Source organism: Atractosteus spatula, chromosome 7 (assembly GCF_055471065.1).
Source record: "Atractosteus spatula isolate fAtrSpa1 chromosome 7, fAtrSpa1.hap1, whole genome shotgun sequence".
Lineage (NCBI taxonomy): Eukaryota > Metazoa > Chordata > Actinopteri > Semionotiformes > Lepisosteidae > Atractosteus > Atractosteus spatula.
Genome location: NC_142712.1, coordinates 58632465 through 58659138, shown reverse-complemented (window position 1 = coordinate 58659138; position 26674 = coordinate 58632465). Strand labels below are relative to the sequence as shown.

The following is a 26674-nucleotide window of genomic DNA, read 5'->3' as shown; positions in this document are numbered from 1 at the left end:
GCCTGGATATCAAGCTTGTTCTGTTTCTATTAGTTTTTATTTTAATCTGAGGGTTTCATCCAGCTGTTTTGTAAGTTAGTTGTAAGAAACTAAACCAATTTTAATTTCCTTTAGTCTGCCAGTGTAAGGCTTTGCGGTTCAGAGGGATGAGAATTATGGCATCGTCTTCCAGGATAAAAAACATAGAGGATAGGCTTGTTTTTTGAATTGTAAGGCAGATATTAAATAAATACTATTTTTAAATTCAGATTGAACTGCAGACTCTTTCATCTCTGGCCTGGTTTCCTACACTAGAGGCTTATAACCAAGTCAGAAGGATTTCAGCTAAGGACTTTGTATCCATGGTAACAGACTCTTCTCAAGATTGCAATGAGGAAACACACTAAGCTGCTGGAAATTCAAATAAGTTAAGTAATGGATCCCAGCTGGGAAGAATAAAATGTGTTCATTTGATTTAGCCACTCACAGCACAATGCAGCTGGAGAAATTGTAGCTCTCTTTACCATGAGATAAATCAAAATGTCTTTTTTCTCTTCCAACTACTGTAGAAAAAAAATCAGAAAAGTTTTAATTTTTTAGTTATCTGTGAAAGTAGCCAATTGATCATATCTGTCTTGATATTGAAATAAGACAGGCTATCAGCTTCAGCAGGATGGCTGGAGAGCTTGTGCCATTCTCCTAAATCCTTTTGTTGTTGAATAGACTTCCTGGTTTCCACCTATTGGAAAACCAAAAGGAAAGATCTGAGTCTCCAAGACGACACTGCAAGACCACAGGCACAGGCACCTAGGCAACAGTCACCAGGGTAACCAGTTCACAGGAAGCCACGTATTCTCGGCCAGCTCGGTGTGGGCTTATGCGTTTCTCAGCCTGACCATCCCACGATAAGATAAGATCACTTTATTAGCCATATACAATTTCTCGCATTAGGAACTCATCTTTTCGCATACCCCAGCTTGTTCTCCATGAGACACAGACAGGGAGAGAAGATTGGGGTCAGAGCGCAGGGTCAGCCATTGTTCAGCGCCCCTGGTGCAGCTGGGGTTAAGGGCCTTGCTCAGGGACCCAACGGAGTAGGATTCCTCTGTTGGCCACGGGATTTGAACCAGCGACCTTCCAGCCACAGGCACAGATCCTTAGCCAAAGTGCCACTGCTCCACTCCCATGTAGTCAGCTCACAACACAGACCTTCTCGACCCATAGCCCTTCCTGACTACTCCATTACTAGATTTAGTAACAACCAGCTCCTTAATTACTGAATTGAAAGGAGCATAATCTATATAGCAATGCTATAGACCCCCACCATTACATGTTTCAAGGGATCTGAACACATAAAAACTCACAATGGACACTGCAGAAATTCCAAGAGGCTTTATTACACAGATCTTCTCTGTTCTACAACCAAAACACCCCCCTCAGAGCCTCCCCCAGGCTGTTGTTTCCCAACCACCAACTAAACTCTTTATATACCACACATTCCACTGATAACACCCCTGTGAGAATGTGACTTCCAAAGCCTTTGCCAATTATCTAATTAATTCAACAATATGTGTCTATTTACACATAATGGAGAGTGTTACTGGCCTCTAGTGGCAGGTCTACTGTTAGTCTCCTCACAGACCGTCCTTCCACTACAAGGAGCTGGTTGTACCAGATTACTGAAATGGAAAAGTCGCACGCTGTGCGCTGTGCAGCCCTGATATAACCCCTCACAGCCGTGATGTTTAAGCTGTATGGCGCAGTCTGCACTTCCAATGAGTGCATTGGATGAGGTCCTGTTTGCATTCAGAAACTGGTTCTCCAGTTTCATCACCTATATATGGGGTTGCAGTTAATGGTGCTGTAGGGGTGAAACACTCAAAAGTAGAAGATCCCTAAATTAAATTGTGCCTCTTACTAGATGACTCCACTGCTGGTGGGCAAACACACTGCTCAAAGTCTTGAAATCTAATTACACTGTGATCATAACTTAAACACTGACTGCTGGGATGCATCTTAGTCGAGGAAACCACTGCAGAACCTGCAATGAGATATTGCAGTATTGAGAAGAAAACAGCTGGTCTAAAGAGCCAAACAAACACGAATGAGCAGTTTGCGATATTTATTGAGACACGTGGGGCGGGTCTGTGTGGACGCAGTCGTGTCAGGTGCTGCACGGCCCTCAGGTGAAGTCCTTCGAGACCGCCTCGACGAAGTTAGGCGCCGACATCAGGATGCCAATGGTGCAGAGGATGGTGAATACAGAGAAGGCCACGAGGCACAGACGGTCAATCACAGAGGCCGCAAACTTCCACTCGCTGCAGATGGACTCGTCCTCGTCCTGAACCCGGAACCGCCCGGAGATGTAGCGCACCTCCTCCAGGATCTTGGCCAGCTCGTGCTCCACGCCGCACTCGGAGGCGCCGTGAGCGCCGGGCAGGAGCAGGTCCTCTTCGGCCACGCCCAGCCCCGGCTCCGCTGCGGCGCCATAGCGCGCGCCCTCCAGCCCGCGGGTGCCCAGGTACACCAGGCCACCATTGGCGCCGAGCTCCACGCTGCAGACGCTGCCGCGCTGCTGGGAGTGGTGACAAGCCGACCGGACCTTCTCCTCCCCCGGCCGCCTCATGCGCAGGAACCAGGCGCACCAGTTCAGCAGGATGGTGCGTGTCTGTGGGGGACACACCGAGGTTTCTTTTCCAGCCTGTCCTTCATTTAATACATGAGAGCGAGAAGGGAGCGAGGCCACAGAAATCGAACAGTTCTCCCAGCAGCCAGCCCCTGGGAGCCAGGGCTGCACAGACAGGTAGAGCCATCTGGTCAGATAAAACCACTGCACGAACATAATGTAATCTGGGGAATGGCGCCATCACAGTTATACTGCTCAGTGAAAATTAGGATTAGTACATTTTAAGATTAAGAAGCTAATTCTAGATGAATAATGAGTTTACAGTTTTCTGGAGTTATTATAGATGAAACTTCAGTACTCAGTTTATGCATTTAAATTACATTAATTACCCAAATGGGACTAATTACAGATGGCTTGTGAAGAAACCAGCAGCCTTCTTAGAATTCTTAACCCACCTGACAGAAGTTTCCGACTGTTGTGAAAACAAAGGAACATAAAATCTTTCATTGAAAATGACCAAGCTCTTCTGAAAAGGTGTACCACCTGCAGACGTCTCTGTCGCAGTGAATATTTAATAGACTCCACTTCTTCCTGTAGCTCAGTTCACCTGACATTACTCTGCTTCCAGTATGTGCCAGTTTTACCACAATTAATTAGTAACTTTGGTTTAAGATTTCCGGTGCTACTGGGTGATTTTTAAATTTTGCATTTAAGAAACTATAACCCTTGTTTCATTTTAAATAAAGATAGATTGTATTTTAAATTCCAGTGCAACGGGATTAAGATATAACCCTAGATTTAATCTAGTGTAATAGTTAATCATGTTAGTAAAACTGGTCAGCTTTTCTCAGTGTCATTATCAGTTAAAAAAGATGCTAGCCTATAAAAGCATATTATGAAAATTCCACAGCTGAAATATTCTCTTTTCTTTTCCTTTCAGCATAAAAGGATAACCCTTAATAAACCTTTACCTGTTTCTCTGCAGCCCACATGTGCTGATGCAGCTCCCTGCTCGAACTTCTTCAGCATATAAACTCACTAAACATGGCAAATAATTCTCCTGGCAAAAAATATATTTCTAGCATTTTCTTTGTCCCTAGATTCTGTTTGCAGAATGTAGAGACAGCAAGCAATGTAGGGACGGTTGGAAGTAACATTGGGGTTAAATGTGCTCTGCTTATTTCTTTTTAATATTAAAGTAGTATTAAAATATCACTTGTAAAGGGGATGTGCAGCAAGGTTTTTTATATACAGTATTATTGCCCAGTATGAATAAGACAGCAGAAGAGAAATGATGGTCACTCACGAATGTGATATTCCCCATGTGTGCTGGTGTGTGTGCTTCCACTGCATGTGGGTTATGTGTTCGCTGCTGTTTGTGTTCTCGGTGGAGCACTAGCCAGAGGTTTGAAGGATTTTAGGTTTTACTGTTGAGTAACTATGCAAAGCGCCCCAGTGAAAAAGCTCAGTCCTGGCAGAAAGGTGGTCTGGCAGTCACCACTGCAGCCTCACAGCTCGACTCCCCACCTGTTTGGTCTTGTGCCTGATGTTGTTGTTACATCATCCATGATCGGTGTTTGAACTGCAATATGTTTGAACCGCAGTGCGTCACTCCTTACAGAAACGCCATGAGCATTCCACATTCTTACCCAGTTTGGCATCTTGCCTCCATCAGGGTCATGGTGATGGAATTGTAAGACCCAGACAGTGACAATCACAGACAGTCCGACAATGATCATTGTGCTCGCAAAATACTGAGCTGCAAGAGAGAAAAGGGTTTGTTCAGAGGTGAAATGAACAGAGTACAGTTATAATAATAATAGTAATAATTGCTTACACTTATATAGCGCTTTTCTGGACACTCCACTCAAAGCGCTTTACAGGTAATGGGGATCCCCTGAACACCCACCAATGTGCAGCCCCACCTGGATGATGCGACGGCAGCCATAGTGCGCCAGAATGCTCACCACACACCAGCTCTCAGTGGGGAGGAGAGCAGAGTAATGAAGCCAGTTCATAGATGGGGATTATTAGGAGGCCATGATTGGTAAGGGCCAATGGGAAATTTGGCCAGGACGCCGGGGTTACACCCCTATTCTTTTCGAGAAACGCCCTGGGATTTTTAATGACCTAATCGTTGAAAATCACATAAAACACTTTACAGAATCTGCAAAGTCCCTTCTGTTGTGCTTTGTGTCACAGACTCTCTCTTTTTACTGATATCCCCATTAAGTTATGTAGGTATTTCACATGTAGTATAACATGGGTAAGGAATGTATTTCTGCTGCTGAATTGATTTGCCATCCTCTTTGAATATCAGTTTTCCAGCTGTCTGAGGAAGACTGCGTTGTTGGTGGTATGTGAACAACAGGCTGTTCTGGGTCTCTGGCAGTGATATTCATGATTTGGCACACAGTACACAAAACAAACACCTCCAGTTAGACAAGATCTCTCTCTTGCCAGCAACGGCACATGTGGCAAAACATAGGTCAGCTGGAATAAAAACATTTTCTGATTAAATTCATAATCATAATTAAATGTGCCATCAGCTGCGGCAAGGACTGAGGATCATGTCACAAAGCTGCAGTTTGACACCTGTTCTCAGCATGTTCTCAGGGGCTTGCTGCCTGTGTGTGTCTCGGTACTCTGCTCTCAGGGACCTGCTGATGTGATGTAGGAACTGCTGCCTGTCAGTGTCTCAGTACTCTGTTCTCAGTGTGTTCACCGGGAGCTGCTGATTTACGGACTGCTGCCTGTCAGTGTCTCAGTACTCTGCTCTCAGTGTGTTCTCAGGGACCTGCTGATGTAGGATCTGCTGCCTGTCAGTGTCTCAGTACTCTGCTCTCAGTGTGTTCTCAGGGACCTTCTGATGTAGGATCTGCTGCCTGTCAGTGTCTCAGTACTCTGCTCTCAGTGTGTTCTCAGGGACCTGCTGATGTAGGATCTGCTGCCTGTCAGTGTCTCAGTACTCTGCTCTCAGTGTGTTCTCAGGGACCTGCTGATGTAGGATCTGCTGCCTGTCAGTGTCTCAGTACTCTGTTCTCAGTGTGTTCACCGGGAGCTGCTGATTTACGGACTGCTGCCTGTCAGTGTCTCAGTACTCTGCTCTCAGTGTGTTCTCAGGGACCTTCTGATGTAGGATCTGCTGCCTGTCAGTGTCTCAGTACTCTGCTCTCAGTGTGTTCTCAGGGACCTGCTGATGTAGGATCTGCTGCCTGTCAGTGTCTCAGTACTCTGCTCTCAGTGTGTTCTCAGGGACCTGCTGATGTAGGATCTGCTGCCTGTCAGTGTCTCAGTACTCTGTTCTCAGTGTGTTCTCAGGGACCTGCTGATGTAGGATCTGCTGCCTGTCAGTGTCTCAGTACTCTGCTCTCAGTGTGTTCTCAGGGACCTGCTGATGTAGGATCTGCTGCCTGTCAGTGTCTCAGTACTCTGTTCTCAGTGTGTTCACCAGGAGCTGCTGATTTACGGACTGCTGCCTGTCAGTGTCTCAGTACTCTGCTCTCAGTGTGTTCTCAGGGACCTGCTGATGTAGGATCTGCTGCCTGTCAGTGTCTCAGTACTCTGTTCTCAGTGTGTTCACCGGGAGCTGCTGATTTACGGACTGCTGCCTGTCAGTGTCTCAGTACTCTGCTCTCAGTGTGTTCTCAGGGACCTTCTGATGTAGGATCTGCTGCCTGTCAGTGTCTCAGTACTCTGCTCTCAGTGTGTTCTCAGGGACCTGCTGATGTAGGATCTGCTGCCTGTCAGTGTCTCAGTACTCTGCTCTCAGTGTGTTCTCAGGGACCTGCTGATGTAGGATCTGCTGCCTGTCAGTGTCTCAGTACTCTGTTCTCAGTGTGTTCACCGGGAGCTGCTGATTTACGGACTGCTGCCTGTCAGTGTCTCAGTACTCTGCTCTCAGTGTGTTCTCAGAGATCTGCTGATGTAGGATCTGCTGCCTGTCAGTGTCTCAGTACTCTGCTATCAGTGTGTTCTCAGGGACCTGCTGATGTAGGATCTGCTGCCTGTCAGTGTCTCAGTACTCTGCTCTCAGTGTGTTCTCAGGGACCTGCTGATGTAGGATCTGCTGCCTGTCAGTGTCTCAGTACTCTGTTCTCAGTGTGTTCACCGGGAGCTGCTGATTTACGGACTGCTGCCTGTCAGTGTCTCAGTACTCTGCTCTCAGTGTGTTCTCAGGGACCTTCTGATGTAGGATCTGCTGCCTGTCAGTGTCTCAGTACTCTGCTCTCAGTGTGTTCTCAGGGACCTGCTGATGTAGGATCTGCTGCCTGTCAGTGTCTCAGTACTCTGCTCTCAGTGTGTTCTCAGGGACCTGCTGATGTAGGATCTGCTGCCTGTCAGTGTCTCAGTACTCTGTTCTCAGTGTGTTCACCGGGAGCTGCTGATTTACGGACTGCTGCCTGTCAGTGTCTCAGTACTCTGCTCTCAGTGTGTTCTCAGGGACCTGCTGATGTAGGATCTGCTGCCTGTCAGTGTCTCAGTACTCTGCTATCAGTGTGTTCTCAGAGATCTGCTGATGTAGGAACTGTTGCCTGTGAGAACAGTACTCTGCTCTCAGTGTGTCCTCAGGGAACATGGGGCCCATTAGGGGCTTACTTGAATAGCACCAAGGGACACAACAATATTGTAAGACAATTTTTGAGAGAATTAAAAAAAAGAGAGAGAACATAAGTAAAGTTGTCTATCAAAGGTGGGAGGGGTGGTGGTAAGAGAAAATAAATCTGCCTCTTCCATTCTTTGACATGTTTAGTGTTGTAGTTGATTTGTACTCAGCCCTTTAAAGAGTACATTAATATAGGAAAACTGCCATTCAGAATGACTTATAATTTGTGACATTTATTTTCTGTCTAACACGAGTGTGTTGCTGCGTTCATGGAGCAGAGCCACCTCCTCCTCCACAGCTTCCGTGGAAAAGGGGAATCACTGAATATCTATCTGAGACAAGAAACCGGCTCCCACAGCCAGACTTTCAGTTTCACATGGTCTTTAAGCATACAGAATGTATGAGATTAGAGTTCCTAACTTGCCATCTTGAAACAGTCTGGTAAAATCATCTGAGGTACTGCATTAAAGTTTAGTGTAGATATCGCAATAGCATTCAGTGAAATGATTATAAATGTTCTTGGATATTAAAAGCTTACCTATTAAAGGAACAGAGTCTGATGTTGCAGGCATAATCTCTGCAACCAGCAGCATGAAGACAGTGAGCGACAGCAAAACTGTGATCCCTGCAGCAAGAAGGCCGTAAACCACACATTAACTACGCCAATTCAACCATTACGAGCATTTGGTCCATTAGTCTTGTGCAGATGCATGTACTAAATTACCCAGAAAGAAGTAATTAAGCTTTTTCTTGGCATAAGAAAGTGAAACAGAATTTAAAACATAACATGAAATTAACGTTTCTACTGCCAAGAGGAGGTTATTTTTTATTTACATCGTACTGCATTTCCATCAGTTAAATTAACTCTTCCCATTTATTATTTACTTCTTTAATGATGAAAAACTGCCCCCTCCGCCTATCGGTGTTTGTTGCTTTCCTACACCGAGGAAGACGCCAACCACGTCTCTGCCCTTTTCAAGACGTTTCCATAGTTTTGTCTTTGTATCATATTCTCTAATACCTTGTATTAAAATCAAATTAAACCTCATAACATACCCAGACGTGCGTACCACGTACATCTTTACATTCAGGCTGCATTGCTCTTGCTTAGAGTTTGAGCTGTTTTGCGTGTGTAGAGACAGCACACACAACACAACACGCCTGGTCTTTACACAAATCCATTTACTCCTGGACCGGGGTCAGCTATTAAACCTGGAACTTGTGCAGCAGTTCAGTCCTTCCCAAGTGCAACAAGTACAGTATATCCTCATAAAAGGCAGCAACGGGTATAGCTCTCAAACACGTACAGTAATTGTACTGAGAAATCTTGGGCCATCTTCCTTGGAGAAATGATCAAATCTGAACAAATCCATCGATCGTGTTCTTGCAGTTGCAGATTCCTGCAGGTCTGTATGGTCTGGGAAGGCTGCTCTCTGACTTCACACAGCTCTCAGTAGACCAGTGCAAGAGAGTCCCTGCAGCTGCAAGCACTCACAGTGATAAATGCCAAGAACATTTTACAAAGAAGCTGTAATAACTGAGAGCAGTGAGCACCGCCTGTACCCTCTGGGCCAAACAAGGCGTTTCGTCCCGAACACTTTGGGATGATGCTAGTTTCAGTCACAGCCTTCCTGTAGACAGATTAGATCTAAGGAAATAGAGAGGGAAGGAGCCCCTGAATCACTGCACCTCTCCCTGTGCTCTGAGACACTTGTGTAGCACGTGAGGGCCTGGGTCGTGCACTGGCTGACTGCGGCCAGGAGAGCTGCAGCCATGCCGGAGGTGGGGCTGGCTCTGGGGGACGTCACTGGGGTCGCACCTCTCCTCTAGTCAGCGCCGAGCCTCTGGGCAGAAGCTGTACTGTGCCAGAGGTGGGACCGAAGAGATGCTAACAAAAGCAACTGGTTTGAGCAAGTAAAGTTGAATAGATTTGACGGCAACTGTACTACTGAGCAGAATGTTTTAGAACAATGTATTTATTAAAGGTAGGAAATATTATTTTTGTTTTAGCCGGATTGCAATTTTATGGTTGCAATTCACATGCAACAAAATTATTCACATAATTGTAAAGGTGCCTATTTTGTGGGGTTTACACTGAAAAACTACATTTGAATACAATACTGTATTAATGATTGTGCTTGCTGTATTTGAAATCAACATTTTTCACCCTGAATTAATCAGACTAGAAAATGTTTAAGCACGGCAATGTGATGAGGCATTTTAGATTAGATCTATAATGCTTAATTATTTTAGTAACTGGAGTTGCAAATCACTAGCCTGCTCATGTATATGCACTGTTTACGCATACGTAGCTCAATACGATAATAACTGAAAAACTCCAGATAATACCATATACAGTACAGGCAGATGGCTAATATACTATACAGTTATGTAACATAATGCAACGTGGTAAGGACAATTAGTGTTGACATATTTTCATTTTCAATGGGTGAAAATCAGAAATTGAGCCTTTTCAGTTCCAGGTAAAATAATTTAATCCCAGTGGGAAGCTTGTGCCTGTGAAAGGACACAAAAGATGACTGTTCTGTTACTGTATACAGCAGAGTTTCACTCTCTCTTATGCAGATATAACAGGTTGACTCGCTTTGTAAATCAAACGTGTGCCCATACAACAAGGAGTCTACCCCCCGCATGTCATAATTCCATTTTAGCTGCTATTGCTATGTGTTTAGATTTATTTTAAGGAATGTTTAGATACCATCCATTTAATCTATCCTCATAAGTGTTACCACTCACTGACCTCCTTAAGAAGTCAGCTAGGAGTTTGAAATTTTTCACTTATGAGGCAGCAGCCGGTGTGCTCCAGCAGCTCACCCAGTGAGATCTTTTCCCCCGAGTCTGCAGGCAGCAGGAAGACCAGCAGAGCCAGTGTGGAGATAAGGACACAGGGGATGAGCAGGTTCAGGCCGTAGTACAGAGTGCGCCGGCGCATGACCACTGTGAACGTCACGTCTGGGTACGGCTCCTCGCAGCACTCGTAGAACCTCTCATTCCGGCGCCCCTGCACACCTGCGGTTCAAAGACATTGCAATGACTGCGCTACATGACCACAAAGGCACGAGAGTGGACTGTAAGAGCACTAGAGAGTGGACTGTAAGAGCACGAGAGAGCGGACCGTAAGAGCACGAGAGAGCGGACCGTAAGAGCACGAGAGACTGGACCGTAAGAGCACGAGAGAGCGGACCGTAAAAGAACAAGAGAGTGGACCGTAAGAGCAGCTGAGAGTGGACCGTAAGAGCAGCTGAGAGTGGGCTGTAAGAGCACGAGAGAGTGGGCTGTAAGAGCACGAGAGAGTGGACTGTAAGAGCACGAGAGAGTGGACTGTAAGAGCAGCTGAGAGCGGACTGTAAGAGCACGAGAGAGTGGACCGTAAGAGCACGAGAGTTGACCGTAAGAGCAAGAGAGACTTGACCGTAAGAGCACGAGAGAGTGGACCGTAAGAGCACGAGAGAGTGGACCGTAAGAGCAGTTGAGAGTGGACCGTAAGAGCAGTTGAGAGTGGACCGTAAGAGCACGAGAGCTGACTGTAAGAGCAGCTGAGAGTGGACTGTAAGAGCAGCTAAGAGCGGACTGTAAGAGCACAAGAGCGGACTGTAAGAGCAGCTGAGAGCGGACTGTAAGAGCAGCTGAGAGCGGACTGTAAGAGCAAGAGAGACTTGACCGTAAGAGCACGAGAGACTTGACCGTAAGAGCACGAGAGACTTGACCGTAAGAGCAAGAGAGAGCGGACCGTAAGAGCAAGAGAGAGCGGACCGTAAGAGCAAGAGAGAGCGGACTGTAAGAGCACGAGAGACTTGACCGTAAGACCACGAGAGACTTGACCGTAAGACCACGAGAGACTGGACCGTAAGAGCACGAGAGAGCGGACCGTAAGAGCACGAGAGCTGACTGTAAGAGCAAGAGAGACTGGACCGTAAGAGCACGAGAGAGCGGACCGTAAGAGCACGAGAGAGCGGACCGTAAGAGCACGAGAGAGCGGACCGTAAAAGAACGAGAGAGTGGACCGTAAGAGCACGAGAGAGTGGACCGTAAGAGCACGAGAGAGTGGACTGTAAGAGCAGCTGATAGTGGACTGTAAGAGCAGCTGAGAGCGGACTGTAAGAGCAGCTGAGAGCGGACTGTAAGAGCACGAGAGCTGACTGTAAGAGCACGAGAGCTGACTGTAAGAGCACGAGAGCTGACTGTAAGAGCACGAGAGAGTGGACCGTAAGAGCACGAGAGAGTGGACCGTAAGAGCACGAGAGTGGACCGTAAGAGCACGAGAGAGTGGACCGTAAGAGCACGAGAGAGTGGACCGTAAGAGCACGAGAGAGTGGACCGTAAGAGCACGAGAGAGTGGACCGTAAGAGCACGAGAGAGTGGACCGTAAGAGCAGTTGAGAGTGGACCGTAAGAGCAGTTGAGAGTGGACCGTAAGAGCACGAGAGCTGACTGTAAGAGCAGCTGAGAGTGGACTGTAAGAGCAGCTAAGAGCGGACTGTAAGAGCACAAGAGCGGACTGTAAGAGCAGCTGAGAGCGGACTGTAAGAGCAGCTGAGAGCGGACTGTAAGAGCAAGAGAGACTTGACCGTAAGAGCACGAGAGACTTGACCGTAAGAGCAAGAGAGAGCGGACCGTAAGAGCAAGAGAGAGCGGACCGTAAGAGCAAGAGAGAGCGGACTGTAAGAGCACGAGAGACTTGACCGTAAGACCACGAGAGACTGGACCGTAAGAGCACGAGAGACTGGACCGTAAGAGCACGAGAGAGCGGACCGTAAGAGCACGAGAGAGCGGACCGTAAGAGCACGAGAGCTGACTGTAAGAGCAAGAGAGACTGGACCGTAAGAGCACGAGAGAGCGGACCGTAAGAGCACGAGAGAGCGGACCGTAAGAGCACGAGAGAGCGGACCGTAAAAGAACGAGAGAGTGGACCGTAAGAGCACGAGAGAGTGGACCGTAAGAGCACGAGAGAGTGGACCGTAAGAGCAGCTGATAGTGGACTGTAAGAGCAGCTGAGAGCGGACTGTAAGAGCAGCTGAGAGCGGACTGTAAGAGCACGAGAGCTGACTGTAAGAGCACGAGAGCTGACTGTAAGAGCACGAGAGAGTGGACCGTAAGAGCACGAGAGAGTGGACCGTAAGAGCACGAGAGTGGACCGTAAGAGCACGAGAGAGTGGACCGTAAGAGCACGAGAGAGTGGACCGTAAGAGCACGAGAGAGTGGACCGTAAGAGCACGAGAGCTGACTGTAAGAGCAAGAGAGACTTGACCGTAAGAGCACGAGAGACTTGACCGTAAGAGCACGAGAGAGCGGACCGTAAGAGCACGAGAGAGCGGACCGTAAGAGCACGAGAGAGCAGACCATAAGAGCACAAGAGAGCGGACCGTAAGAGCACAAGAGAGCGGACCGTAAGAGCAGCTGAGAGTGGACCGTAAGAGCATGAGAGAGTGGACTGTAAAAACATGAGAGTGGACTATAAGAGCACGAGTGGACTGTAAGAGCAGCTGAGAGCGGACTGTAAGAGCACGAGAGAGTGGACTGTAAGAGCACGAGGGAGCGGACTGTAAGAGCAGCTGAGAGTGGACTGTAAGAGCAGCTGAGAGTGGACTGTAAGAGCAGCTAAGAGCGGACTGTAAGAGCAGCTGAGAGCGGACTGTAAGAGCAAGAGAGACTTGACTGTAAGAGCACGAGAGACTTGACCGTAAGAGCACGAGAGACTTGACCGTAAGAGCAAGAGAGACTGGACCGTAAGAGCACAAGAGAGCGGACCGTAAGAGCAGCTGAGAGTGGACCGTAAGAGCATGAGAGAGTGGACCGTAAAAACATGAGAGTGGACTGTAAGAGCACGAGAGAGCGGACTGTAAGAGCACGAGAGAGCGGACTGTAAGAGCACGAGGGAGCGGACTGTAAGAGCAGCTGAGAGTGGACTGTAAGAGCAGCTAAGAGCTGACCGTAAGAGCACAAGAGCTGACCGTAAGAGCACGAGAGAGTGGACCGTAAGAGCACGAGAGAGTGGACCGTAAGAGCAGTTTAGAGTGGACTGTAAGAGCACAAGAGCTGACTGTAAGAGCACGAGAGACTGGACCGTAAGAGCACGAGAGACTGGACCGTAAGAGCACGAGAGACTGGACCATAAGAGCAATTGAGAGTGGACTGTAAGAGCACAAGAGCTGACCGTAAGAGCACGAGAGAGTGGACCGTAAGAGCACGAGAGACTGGACCGTAAGAGCACGAGAGAGTGGACCATAAGAGCAATTGAGAGTGGACTGTAAGAGCACAAGAGCTGACTGTAAGAGCACGAGAGAGTGGACCGTAAGAGCACGAGAGACTGGACCGTAAGAGCACGAGAGAGCGGACCGTAAGAGCACGAGAGAGCGGACCGTAAGAGCACGAGAGAGCGGACCGTAAGAGCAAGAGAGAGCGGACTGTAAGAGCAAGAGAGAGTGGACTGTAAAAACATGAGAGTGGACTATAAGAGCACGAGTGGACTGTAAGAGCAGCTGAGAGTGGACTGTAAGAGCACGAGAGAGTGGACTGTAAGAGCACGAGGGAGCGGACTGTAAGAGCAGCTGAGAGTGGACTGTAAGAGCAGCTGAGAGTGGACTGTAAGAGCAGCTAAGAGCGGACTGTAAGAGCAGCTGAGAGCGGACTGTAAGAGCAAGAGAGACTTGACTGTAAGAGCACGAGAGACTTGACCGTAAGAGCACGAGAGACTTGACCGTAAGAGCAAGAGAGACTGGACCGTAAGAGCACAAGAGAGCGGACCGTAAGAGCAGCTGAGAGTGGACCGTAAGAGCATGAGAGAGTGGACCGTAAAAACATGAGAGTGGACTGTAAGAGCACGAGAGAGCGGACTGTAAGAGCACGAGGGAGCGGACTGTAAGAGCAGCTGAGAGTGGACTGTAAGAGCAGCTAAGAGCTGACCGTAAGAGCACAAGAGCTGACCGTAAGAGCACGAGAGAGTGGACCGTAAGAGCACGAGAGAGTGGACCGTAAGAGCAGTTTAGAGTGGACTGTAAGAGCACAAGAGCTGACTGTAAGAGCACAAGAGACTGGACCGTAAGAGCACGAGAGACTGGACCGTAAGAGCACGAGAGACTGGACCGTAAGAGCACGAGAGAGTGGACCATAAGAGCAATTGAGAGTGGACTGTAAGAGCACAAGAGCTGACTGTAAGAGCACGAGAGAGTGGACCGTAAGAGCACGAGAGACTGGACCGTAAGAGCACGAGAGAGTGGACCATAAGAGCAATTGAGAGTGGACTGTAAGAGCACAAGAGCTGACTGTAAGAGCACGAGAGACTGGACCGTAAGAGCACGAGAGACTGGACCGTAAGAGCACGAGAGAGCGGACCGTAAGAGCACGAGAGAGCGGACCGTAAGAGCAAGAGAGAGCGGACTGTAAGAGCAAGAGAGAGTGGACTGTAAAAACATGAGAGCGGACTGTAAGAGCACGAGAGAGCGGACTGTAAGAGCAGCTGAGAGTGGACTGTAAGAGCACGAGAGAGTGGACTGTAAGAGCAGCTGAGAGCGGACTGTAAGAGCATGAGAGAGTGGACTGTAAAAACATGAGAGCGGACTGTAAGAGCACGAGAGACTTGACCATAAGAGCACGAGAGACTGGACCGTAAGAGCACGAGAGACTTGACCGTAAGAGCACGAGAGAGTGGACCGTAAGAGCACGAGAGAGTGGACCGTAAGAGCAAGAGAGCAGACTGTAAGAGCACGAGAGAGCGGACTGTAAGAGCAGCTGAGAGCGGACTGTAAGAGCAGCTGAGAGCGGACTGTAAGAGCAGCTGAGAGCGGACTGTAAAAACATGAGAGCGGACTGTAAGAGCACGAGAGAGTGGACTGTAAGAGCAGCTGAGAGTGGACTGTAAGAGCACGAGAGAGTGGACTGTAAGAGCAGCTGAGAGCAGACTGTAAGAGCATGAGAGAGTGGACTGTAAAAACATGAGAGTGGACTGTAAGAGCATGAAAATGGACTGTAAAAACATGCACAGGTGGGAAGTGTCTTGGCTTTGGCAAAGGAGCCACTGTCCATTTCACGTAAGTTTATATACAGTAAATAAGGGACTGCTGTCCCCAAATGTCCCAGAATATAGTCAATTTTGCATTTTGTTAACAATTAAAGACAACACATATAAATGAAAACTTTAATGGTACATAGATAGAACTGGTCAACTTCATGTCCCCCTAAATATAACACGTATTTGTTTTGTGGCCTTACCCACGAGGTCCCATTCTCCATTGGGAATATATTCAGATGTGTCAGCTTCCAGCATCTGTAAATCAAGGGACCAGCCACCATAGGTCCAGGAGCCAAACTTGAGATCACACCTTTGCACATCAAAGGGAAACCATCTTACGTCTATGTAACAGGTGCTCTTGAAGATTCCTAGAAAGGAGAGAAAAATACAGTAGGAAGAGACTGACTCCAGTTTGGCTGCTGCTCAACACTCTCCTTTTCTACTGCCTGTTTCTGATTCTCCTCCCTCAGCACAGGCTCTCTCTGTCTGACCCCTTCTTGATCTCCCTGCTATTCTCCCATCAACACTTGCATTTCAGGTAATACTCAGGCTTGGCTCTTCTCCTGCTTTGCCGATTGCATATATCAGAACTCCTGGTGAAGTTTGCTCACTGCTCCTTACTTTCTCTCCACAGGTGTTCCCCAGGGCTCTGTCCCAGGTCCTCTATAGTTCTGTCTCTACACACACTCCCTGGGTCATGTCCTTTTTTTCCCACACAGTTCTGTATCATGCAGATGATTGTCAGGTCTTCCTTTCATGTCCTCACATTGAGACTCAGGTCTCCTGCAGTATCTCTGCTTCTCAAGCTATAGTTATTGTGCTGCACAGCTTACTCCATGCTGGCATGTTTTGCACTGTTGCCACTACAGTGTGAAAATGATTGTGCAGATTCTCTGGACTTGTCTCACAGATAGGCCACCTTCAATTGTACTCATAGCAATACAGGTGTGTATGGTTGTATCTTTTTTCTTTTCCTGCATTAATTAAAATTTTAAGCACTTCTCAATACAATCGGATAATAAAATAATGTACATAATGCTTGCCGTCAAATAAGTTAGAAAAATTACAACAAACTGTTGTTGAACATCAGATGAATTTAGTATTCATGTTATTTCACTGCTTTTATACTTTTAAAATATATGCACTAATTTCTACAAGAAAAGGTATTTGTCATGTCACCTTCTAATTTTTTAAATATCATAATTAAAAACATTACTCAGCTTAAATTTCTGCGGCTCATTTGTTATGCATAGAAATCAGATGGAAAATCCTTAACAAATCTAGGGTGATATGTTTGTTCACTGAAGTTTCCTTATTAAAAACTTGACACATGTCCTGTTCTTACAAGACCCTGTGACCTTCCTCTCCTGCAAGTAATGATTGGGAGGAATGGGGCTTCGATTTTCTTCGATTTACCTGGTGGGATGTACTGGCAGTATCCTGTGGAATTCACAAGCACATTGGTGTGAAAGGTTGCATCAAATCTCTCATCAGCACTGCGAGGAACATATCAGCTGTTAGTGTCAATGTTTTATTTCCCAATAAAGTTCAGAATGGCAGATTAAATGGAAAACATGAGAGAGCTGTTTAAATAATGACCGTTACTGCTTTGGTTAAAGCGCTATAAATCTTTACATTTGTTGGACCACAAAATAAATAACACTTACTTAAGTGTCAATAAAATGTTTATGTAAGGGTGTGCACTGAGCTGCAAATTGCTGAATGTGGAAAAGGGCAGCTTCAGCTGTTTCGTATTCATCAGAAAATAAAGTCAGCCACATTATCCATCCCTAGGGGAGAAAATTAAATGAATCGCTCCAGGTGACTGGATAATATCCACGTTCGTCTTCCCTAAAGTCCATTACCCATAACACATAAATTAAATCAAGCCAAATGACACAGACCCATTTAAATGTATTTGCCATGCACTCTTCTATATTTTTAGTTTTTCAAACTGTACAGAACTTTTTACAGGCCAGCACATAGGAAATAGAAATAATCAATATTATGTCTATGATAAATTTAATGTTTATATTTTCCACTTTTGAAAAATGGTCAAAATGAGATTAAGAATATATATATACTATTCTATTTTCATGTCGTATAATTCATTTTGATATCTAATTTGTTGTTGTTGTAGGTAGAACTAGACTCCAGATTATTTTTATTAGTTTTGCAGTGTTTATTCCTCTCTCTCTTCTACTTAAATCTAATTCCAGTGTAGTTCCGATTTATGCCTGTAACTGTATTCTTGTTTTTGGCTTTCTCTTGATCTATTTAAAGATTGTACAAAGCCTTGTTTCTTTTTCCTAATATTTATCGCTATGTTATATGATTTCGTCCATTGTTTTCTTTGACCTAGACTTGTTTATTTTTGGTATGGATTTGGTCTGGCTCTGTAGTAAATGTGTTTTTGAAACAGAGCCATCCACTCTTTCCAGATGTCATATCTAATTTATCTTAATCTGTTTATCTCATACTCTCTCTTTCCCTCAAAGTCTGCTTCTCTAAATCCATAAACCACTCTGCCTGTCAAGTTTTGAATTTCACTTTAAAAGGATTGTACCATGGATGAATTATTTTAGTTATTCTCTGTCTTTGCACTCTGTTCTGAATACTTGGAAAGATCAGATCGGTGCAGGGATTTTCCCTTGTTGGGTCTCTGACAAGTTGAGTAAGAAGGCAGTCATTTACCTTTACAATCACTTCACTTTATGCACAGGAACTCAAGAAAGGTTAGACATGAGAAGAGGCCCTCTGGCCCATTTGGTCCCAGTGGTTGTTAGTAGCTAATTGATCCATGAATCTCCTCCAGCTTGTCTTTTATTTTCGATCTGTGCATTGGAACATATGTATAACGTATGGATTTGCCTTCTTGGTCCTTTTGCTTTTCTTTGTGTTTTGCCCGATTATCTAACCTCTTCACTAACTCTTCAGCCTTCCAGTCCAGACTGTTTTATGCTTCAGCCCCGGGACATATCTAATAAAGATTTTCTCTAATTGAATTTCCTGCCTTCTAGATGCAACAATTCTAAATTATCCTTCAATGTGACTCTTCAATGTGATTTAGTTGTAGAATAGATAGATCAAAACAGAATATAGATCATTCTCCTTTATTTTTGTTGAAAATTAAAACCCAGCACCCCCAAAAATCTAGGCACCTTGTCGTTTCTACCAAATCCTACATGTGGCCTGCTCTGACCCACTACATCCTAAAAACACCATGTGGGGTTCTCATTGTCCTAGTTCTCTCACATGTGTTCTAGACCCAGGACAGTGTGGCTCTCTGTTCTAGACCCAGGACAGTGCATGAAGGAGGGGTAGCAGTTGCTGTGAACCAGGCATTCTGATCTGCTCTTGGAGTGCCTGGCCTCTTGTGCCTTCAGTAGACACTTTCTGCAGCAACAGGTATGCGATCAAGCTATTAACTATCTGCTCTATTACATTCCTCTGGCAGCCAATTCTGGGAAGGTTTCAAAACACCTCACAGCTGGGTTTTTTATTTTGTGTCCCCTTGGTGGATATAAGGAGGACTGAAAGAAGACATATTGATTCATCTTTCAATAAATCTAACTAAGGGAAGTAACCTACCTATTATAGAGGAGAACATCTGGCTTCCATATCTGCTCATCAGGGAACCTAACGTTCTTCACCCCTGGATAGTCAGAAGCATTCCACTGAAGGTAGAAGTCATTCCAGTACTGGAATGAGAAGGAAAATAGATGAGTTGTCAGGAATTCCATCAATTATCTGGCATGAAGCGAGGTTTTCTCCCATGATGGACGACCCTGTCCATGCAGATGTTGGCAAACCAGGCGTTCAGTCAGGTACCGCCAAAAACTGTCGAGCTTGAAAGTCTTGTAGCCATTTTTGCAAGTTGTGGACTGTCATATCAACTACAGATCTGTAAGGACTCTAGGTCTGTATCCATGAATCTCCTCACTGCCTGTCAATCATATTAAGAGAACCAATCTGTGAAGAAGTAATCAGCTGCCGAGATGGTATTTTATTTTCTGCATGCATGAGTTTATGTGACGGCTTTGCTTTTCTTCTGCTTTCTCAGAGATTATGATTGACAGTATGTCATCACGTCGATAACTTTAATTTTCCAGACAGAATTTTAGATAGCTTTAAAGCTGTTTGCTGAGTCAATGTGTTATTGAAGCCCTGATTTCTGCCCAGTCGGGATCATTCCACAAGCCAGAGAGAGGACTAGCCCCCTTCTCCACTATCAGCTCTCATTTGCTGAGGTTATAGGTGAGACATTTCTTTTGATGCTCAGTTTACAACTTGTACTTATTTCTATACTGATCATTGGAGGATACAATATATTGATTACTGTATATTGCTTTCATTAATTAACTCATCATTGACCTTAATATTTAGAAACAAGTGGCAATGCTGCCCCTGGGAGACCACAGGTTGAGGTGATTAAAGACCACAGTTATAACGTGTATAACGTGTAGAAGATGATGTAAATTATCTACCATAAGTGTTTTTTCTGAAGCATGTTTGATCGGGGTCTGCTAATTTATTCACTAAGCTACAGTGTGAGCACTTTGGCTGTCAGGAGTTTGTGTCGTGGTATACATCACTTCCAGCTCTCAGCGTGAAGCTTCTCAGTTCCACAGGGTGTAATGTAGCTATACTGGCTGTAAACCACTGAAGAACAATGGTTGAGGAAAAATATATTTATATATTTTTATATAACTTACATATAATAATAATTCCTTACACTTATATAGCACTTTTCTGGACACTCCACGCAAAGCGCTTTACAGGTAATGGGGATCCCCTCCACCACCACCAGTGTGCAGCCCCACCTGGATGATGCTCCAGTACACTCCCCACACACCAGCTCTCAGTGGGCAGGAGAGCAGAGTGATGACGCCAGTTCAGAGATGGGGATTATTAGGAGGCCATGATTGGTAAAAGCCGGGGGAAATTAGTTTAATTAGAACAATTTATATAATTGTCTTAGTGCCTAAATTGCAGACAAATTTGAAAGAATGTTGCTTTATTTCAACTTTCATATAATGTACCTGGCCTGCTTTCAGCTGTGAGGGATGTAAATCCTAGAAGTGAAGAGAGAAAACTGGACTCCTGTGAGGCTGATCCAGACAGGCTGAGCCCGGTGGCCCAGGCAGCCCGACAGTGAGAGGAGCTGAGCCCAGCCAGCCAGCCAGTCAGTCATAGCTGCAAAGCCTGTTCCACATGAGGCTGTAGAAAATCTAGCTTGCAAGAACGGCACTGTTTGAAAACACCTCAGAAAGCCACGTGATCAGGCACTGGCAGCTGCAGGCCAGAACCGAGGCTGTAACAGGGCGCAGGTCTCTCCGGGCTCACGCACAGGGTGCAAGACACAACCCACTGGCCACAGAAAGAACTTCAAATAAACGACTTACCAGCTGTAACCATATGTTTGTTGTAAAAACTTGATTTTTTTCATCCTGTAACACATAAAGAAACATTTTATAAAGCAGTGGCTAAGAACATTAGAATCACAAAACACACAAGCCCTCAAAAATACCTGAGGAGAAACTGCCTCATGACACACAGAGAGAAGATAGTTTTGCACTTTTCTGAGCACTGCTGCAGCTAAACTAAATCATCCAGTAACACCATCCCACTTCTGACACGCAGTTCCAGAAATCAGCCTTTATTCCTCCCAGTGCTGGTTTCACGTTCATAACCATCAATAGGTTAAGAATGGTGTGAGACTGCTTGTGATTAATCACAGAGGTGTTTCAGTATCTGAACACCTGAATTATGTCATCTCAAGCCGGAACGTCAGGCAGGCTGGCCTGTCTTCCTGTCCAGCGAGCTGGCCTGTCTCTCTGTCCTGTCTCCCTGTCCTGTCTTCCTGTCCAGCATGCTGGCCTGTCTCTCTGTCCTGTCTTCCTGTCCAGCGGGCTGGCCTGTCTCCCTGTCCTGTCTCCCTGGCCTGTCTCCCTGTATGGTGGGCTGGCCTACCTCCAGAAACACCAGCAGGATACAGGAAAGAGGCCCCAAGGACACACAGAAATTTAGAGGGAGTGGATTTAGGACAGAGATCAGAAGAAACTTTATTATATGAAGGACTGTATGGATCTGTTATTGAAGAGGGTTCTTCAGGATCCTTCAGGAATGGTTGGAAGAAATCCTTGGATTTATGACCTGCTAGCAACCAAATGATGATGAGGATAGGCCAAATGCTTTTCTTCTTACTACAGAGGCAACTTCTGTTTGAAAATGAACCCCTCCCTCCCACAGGCCTGTGGTCATTAAGACTTGCAATTAGTACATCTTAGTTTGACACCAATCTTAATGCCCAGAAATACTGCTGTGGGTCCTAGGAAATAAAATGGTTTTTTAAAAGCTCTTAAATTGTAAGTACCAGCTCCACAGCTCCACCTTGTGGTGACACATGGAAAAGAGGCACAGACTCGGGGTCAGACTCAAAACGGTCATTACTGGCTTTTTGGAAACTGGAATCTGTTGAATTAGACTTATTTCATAAAATAGACTTTATGAGACTGAAATAAAATTGATTTCAATCTTCTAATGGGATGAAAACATGTCTAGATAATAACTCACTACTTTCTTACAAGGAACACTCCTACAAGAAGCTGGACATAGTGTCCAGTTTTCCCTGAACTGAGTTTTGACACAGGTCTACATCCGAAATAGTGACAGTATCTCCCATATTGCTCCATTTCTTGTGCATCACATCATTTTATTTTCTTCAGCATTTAACCTTCTACTTAAGGTTTTAAAAATATATTTCCACCTGGTAATCATAAAATACAAACATGATTAAACATGAAATATATACATGCTTTGTGCCTAAACATAGCACATGTTTCTCATCACGCTGCAGCTGTCAGCCTCTCCTATTGAATTCTCAGGGAGCTGTGGGTTGTGCAGAAACAAACCTCTAACGTCCTATTTTATGCGAGAACATCTCTAATGCTCTTTAAACAGATTAGCGTTGTTTGGGTGGAATAGCTCATGAGTACAGATGAATCAAAAGGTTAGATTATGCACAGATATAGGGCCCCCGTGTCCTCATCGACACTGGAGGACGCCTGCTTTCATCCTTCCAGTGACTCAGCACATACAGGATATTCCTGAAAGCTGCAGTGAGTCCGGTATGAGTATGAACTCACCACATCCATGATCTGCATGAGGCTGAGGCTGAAGTACACTGTGAGGGGATGGGAGTCATTGGACACAGGCCTCTCCAGCGGGTTATAATTCTTCATCAGGTCTTTGTACAGCTTCCTCTGAAACTCCCCTTGCAGAGAGACTGGGGGAGAAAGGGAAGACTGGAGTCATCGTCTAGCCCTGTCCGTACAGCTCACTGCAGGGCCTTAATACACATCTGCACTACGCACTTTTCACATAGTCTACCAGTTTTCTTTAGTCTCACTACTACATATTTATTTATTTTTCCACATCATATTTATTGTTCCTGTTGTCTACAGTGTGTGGCGTTGTCTGTTGCAGTGTGTATGTCCCGAGAGATCAGCACGATTAAGAATTCCAATGTACGTGTACATAAGGCAATAAACTACTCTAAATGAGACATTGCTTTCACTCACATGCTCTATATCGAATTGCCTCTCCGGCGGCCTCTAGTGGTGCCCTGCTGCAAAATTCACTCCAGACCGAACTGGGGAAGACGTGGTTTCCAGCAATGGTTCCCAGTTCTGGTCTGGCTGCCCACACAGCTGGAGGTATTGTTCCTGCAGAGCCCCTGGTTACACATTAAACCCTTCATTGACTTAATAACAATAAGTCTTGTTTGAGCTGTTAGTTCCCAGCTCTGACACATGCTTTAACTGCTGTATTTTGTAAGTGAAATAAAATCCCAAACTTGTCACTAGAAACAAAATGCAAATATTCCAGGGAAGAAACTTCTCTGATCAATGAAGGCTCCACCTATCTAACGAAGGTGGGCTAGAATGAAGACCAGCGGGTGTAAGGCACCAGACCAGACCTGGGACCCGGCGGCTTACTGATCACAGTTCTGCACTCAACTACTGAACTGGACACCTGCTAACAGCTGCTTAGGTCCCTGTGAATAATACCTGTTTGTAACGCATTTATTACAGTAAAAAAACGTTCCTGTGTCATGAATCAATGGCATTCCTGCATCTTGCAATACTATAGGATCAGGGTATTTCTTACTTATGCCAAAATCACTGGTCATTTCAATGGCGCTGTGTTTATTTATCTTCAAAGCACACATCACGATACCTGTGGTCCTTCAAGTCTGCTCCTCTACAGTACCTTCATAAAACCAGCTCCTTAATTGCTATAGTTACCCTGATAATTATCAGTTAAAACAGTCCTGTAATGCAGTGAACTGTAAGGGCTACAAGTTAAACAGCCCTGTATTAGAAGATACAGCCTGGTACCAACAGAGGTACATCAATACATTCATCACAATATTCTACTGACCTTCACTGTTCCAGCTCATTCACCACTGCCATGAGCTACAGTGTCTCAGAGGCTTACGATACCGCAGTAAACAAAAACACAGTTCTGCAGGGTTAGATAACCTTATAATTACACTTACATTATATAGCACTTTTCTGCACACTCCACGCAAAGCTCTTAACAGGTGATGGGGACTCCCCTCCACTACCACTAGTGTGCAGCCATAGTGCACCAGTCTGCTCCCCACAAACCAGCTCTCAGTGGGGAGGAGAGCAGAGTGATGAAGCCAGTTCAGAGACGGGGATTATTGGGAGGTCATGAATGGTAAAGGTCAGGGGGAATGTTGGCCAGGACACTGGGGTAAAAAAGCCCTACCCCTTTCAAAGAGTGCCCTGTGATTTTAATGACCAAGGAGAGTCACTACATCAATTTTAATTCTCGTCTGAAGGACGGAGCCATTTTTACAGTTTAGTGTCCAAGTCACTATACTGTATATTATGACTCACAGACTGCAAGGTGGGCTCTGGTGTCTATATGAGTCCTGTGTGTGTGTCCTGTGATGGACTGGTGTCTATATGAGTCCTGTGGGTGTGTCCTGTGATGGACTGGTGTCTATATGAGTCCTGTGTGTGTCCTGTGATGGACTGGTGTCTATATGAGTCCTGTGGGTGTGTCCTGTGATGGACTGGTGTCTATATGAGTCCTGTGTGTGTCCTGTGATGGACTGGTGTCTATATGAGTCCTGTGTGTGTCCTGTGATGGACTGGTGTCTATATGAGTCATGTGTGTGTCCTGTGATGGACTGGTGTTTATATGAGTCCTGTGTGTGTCCTGTGATGGACTGGTGTCTATATGAGTCTTCTGTGTGTCCTATGATGGACTGATGTCTATATGAGTCCTGTGTGTGTCCTGTGATGGACTGGTGTCTATATGAGTCCTGTGTGTGTCCTGTGATGGACTGGTGTCTATATGAGTCCTGTGTGTGTCCTGTGATGGACTGGTGTCTATATGAGTCCTGTGTGTGTGTCCTGTGATGGACTGATGTCTATATGAGTCCTGTGTGGGTGTTTGTGTGTGAGTGTATGTGTGTGTGTGACACTGATTGTAGACGATGAGAGGCCCCAGGAGTCACAAGAGCAAATGACTGATCTGTTCACAAAGCACGTGGATTTGCACAGGTAGATGGCGAGAGAGAGACCCTTACTGAAGAACACGTACTGTCCACACTGACTGCTTCAGTCTACACCAGGACAAGAGTTTACTGCCAGTCCTCAGGCCGGGGATAAAGAAGGATCTATTGACTTGTCGCGGCTGGCTGGTGAGACCCACCACAGAGCCCACGGAGAGGAGCAGGCGACAGCGGCGGTGTGCCTGTGAGCGCAGCCGGCTGGCCCTCAGAGCCCACGCCGCTCCGCAGGCCGGGCCCCTGCGCGTCTCCGTGTGGCCAGGGGCGGGCGCAGCCTGGCACAGCAGCAGGGCAGTGAGCTGCTGCTTCTGGCTGGCAGTCTGGACAGGGCCACTGCAGTGGCTCTTCTGGCCCCTGGACTAGCGCGAATGAGCCAGGAGAGACCGTGCCTTCAAAAGCCCAGCCCCAGCCTCTGCCTGCTCTGTGAGGAGCTGTAGCAGACTGCAGCTAACTACAGTAGTTACTACAGTAACTACTAGGCCTACAGCACTGCTAGAGAAAGAAGTGCAAGTCTAAAACATCTTGATTTACTTTGAGCCTTGATAGATTCCTTGCCTGGTTATCAGCATGGGGATTTCCCCCATTAATATCGGAAAGTATTGTTCGAAAAGTCCAGTTACAGGTAATGGCCGAAATGCTGAATGAGAGTAAATCACCATTTTTAGACGGTGAAATTCAAGTTTTCAAATGTTCAGCTCTTAATTCTCGCTATGCTTCTGTTTCCCTTTTGTGGAACTGAGACAAGCCATTTTTATTATTTAAATTTTCCTGCATATTCCTGCTGGAAGATGTACATCATAATGGCATTGTAAAGGGCATCTCCAGTGTTCCTGTGCTGGCTCCCATTCCTGCACCAGTGATAGAGAAGACACCAGGCGGCTCGGAGATTCACAGACACAGTCTGTCATCGCCTCTCTCTGATTGCTGTTACGGGATTCTGGAATTCCCTGAGCTCTCCCAGCCCCAGAAGCCTGTGGTTAACTTGCCCTTCCATGTAGATTTATTGCTTACAGTAGGTTTCCTACTGTAATAGAAGTAAAAGATATTAAGATGACCGCTTGGCTTTTCAAGTTACTGTAGATATTGCCACACCTTTGATTCGTGCCCCCAGTATTGGCTGACTGACTGACTCAGCGCTGTTAACTCAATCCTTACAGCTCATGTCACTGTTCCGCTCGCTGGGCTCTTATTCCGACTGTCAGAAGTGCGTTTAGTACAGTCGCTTTATCCGCGAGCCCTCGCTCCTTCTACAGCGGAGAATTGCGCGATAAAAACTAACAGTGTTACTCTCTGACAGAGTCCTTATCCTTCCGAAAGACAAACTTGCTGAAGAGATCATTGAGAGACAACCCCGCTATGACAGGGCGAGCATCGGCACACCAGAGAACCAGGCAGCTCCAGAGTTTGAGCGGTCGACAGCCCAGATATTTTTATGAATAAGACGCGCACTCGCATGAGGAAAGCAAGCAAGAGGTACAGTAAGAATGAAGCAGCGACGCCCTACCGTCCAGCCAGCACGCCAGGCAGGTGAGGTGCAGGAGCACGCCCCGGGTCCCCATGCTCGGAGCGAGTCGGCGTCCCGGCTGGTGACGGCGGTCCGGACCCGCGAGCTCTGAGCGCGGACACGTGCTGGCTGTCAGTCAGGGCATGCTGCCTCGCGCCGGCTCGCACCTCGAGCTCGCCTCCAGCCAGGAGCGCGCTCCCGGCGGGGCAGGAGGGCAGGGCGCGCCTCTGAGCCCCGGATCCCCGCAGCGCTGCACGGCGGCGCGGTGAGTTTCTTGATTAGCGCGCTGCGTGCTGTCTGAACGTGATCAGACAGCCTCCC

General features: G+C 46.3%; 1 protein-coding gene across 1 annotated transcript; it reads right to left on the bottom strand.

Moving 5' to 3' along the window:
* Window positions 1-1361: 1361 nt before the first annotated feature.
* chrna7a (cholinergic receptor nicotinic alpha 7 subunit) lies at window positions 1362-26674 on the bottom strand. The gene is made up of 10 exons (XM_088920983.1): window positions 26354-26674; window positions 22388-22527; window positions 20645-20689; window positions 18831-18940; window positions 16656-16735; window positions 15440-15607; window positions 10047-10241; window positions 7750-7836; window positions 4255-4364; window positions 1362-2647 (listed from the first exon to the last, which is right to left on the bottom strand). Exons 1-10 carry the CDS (start codon window positions 26406-26408, stop codon window positions 2162-2164), a joined length of 1476 nt encoding a protein of 491 aa, XP_088777109.1. The 5' UTR covers window positions 26409-26674; the 3' UTR covers window positions 1362-2161.

Excerpts from the sequence above, each read along its gene's own strand:
- chrna7a (XM_088920983.1), bottom strand. The coding sequence starts at position 26,408 with ATGGGGACCCGGGGCGTGCTCCTGCACCTCACCTGCCTGGCGTGCTGG. Across the intron at positions 18,941-20,644 it reads CAAACATATGGTTACAGCTG|TACTGGAATGACTTCTACCT; the intron begins GTAAGTCGTTTA and ends TTCTCATTCCAG. Across the intron at positions 15,608-16,655 it reads CTGCCAGTACATCCCACCAG|GAATCTTCAAGAGCACCTGT; the intron begins GTAAATCGAAGA and ends TCTCCTTTCTAG.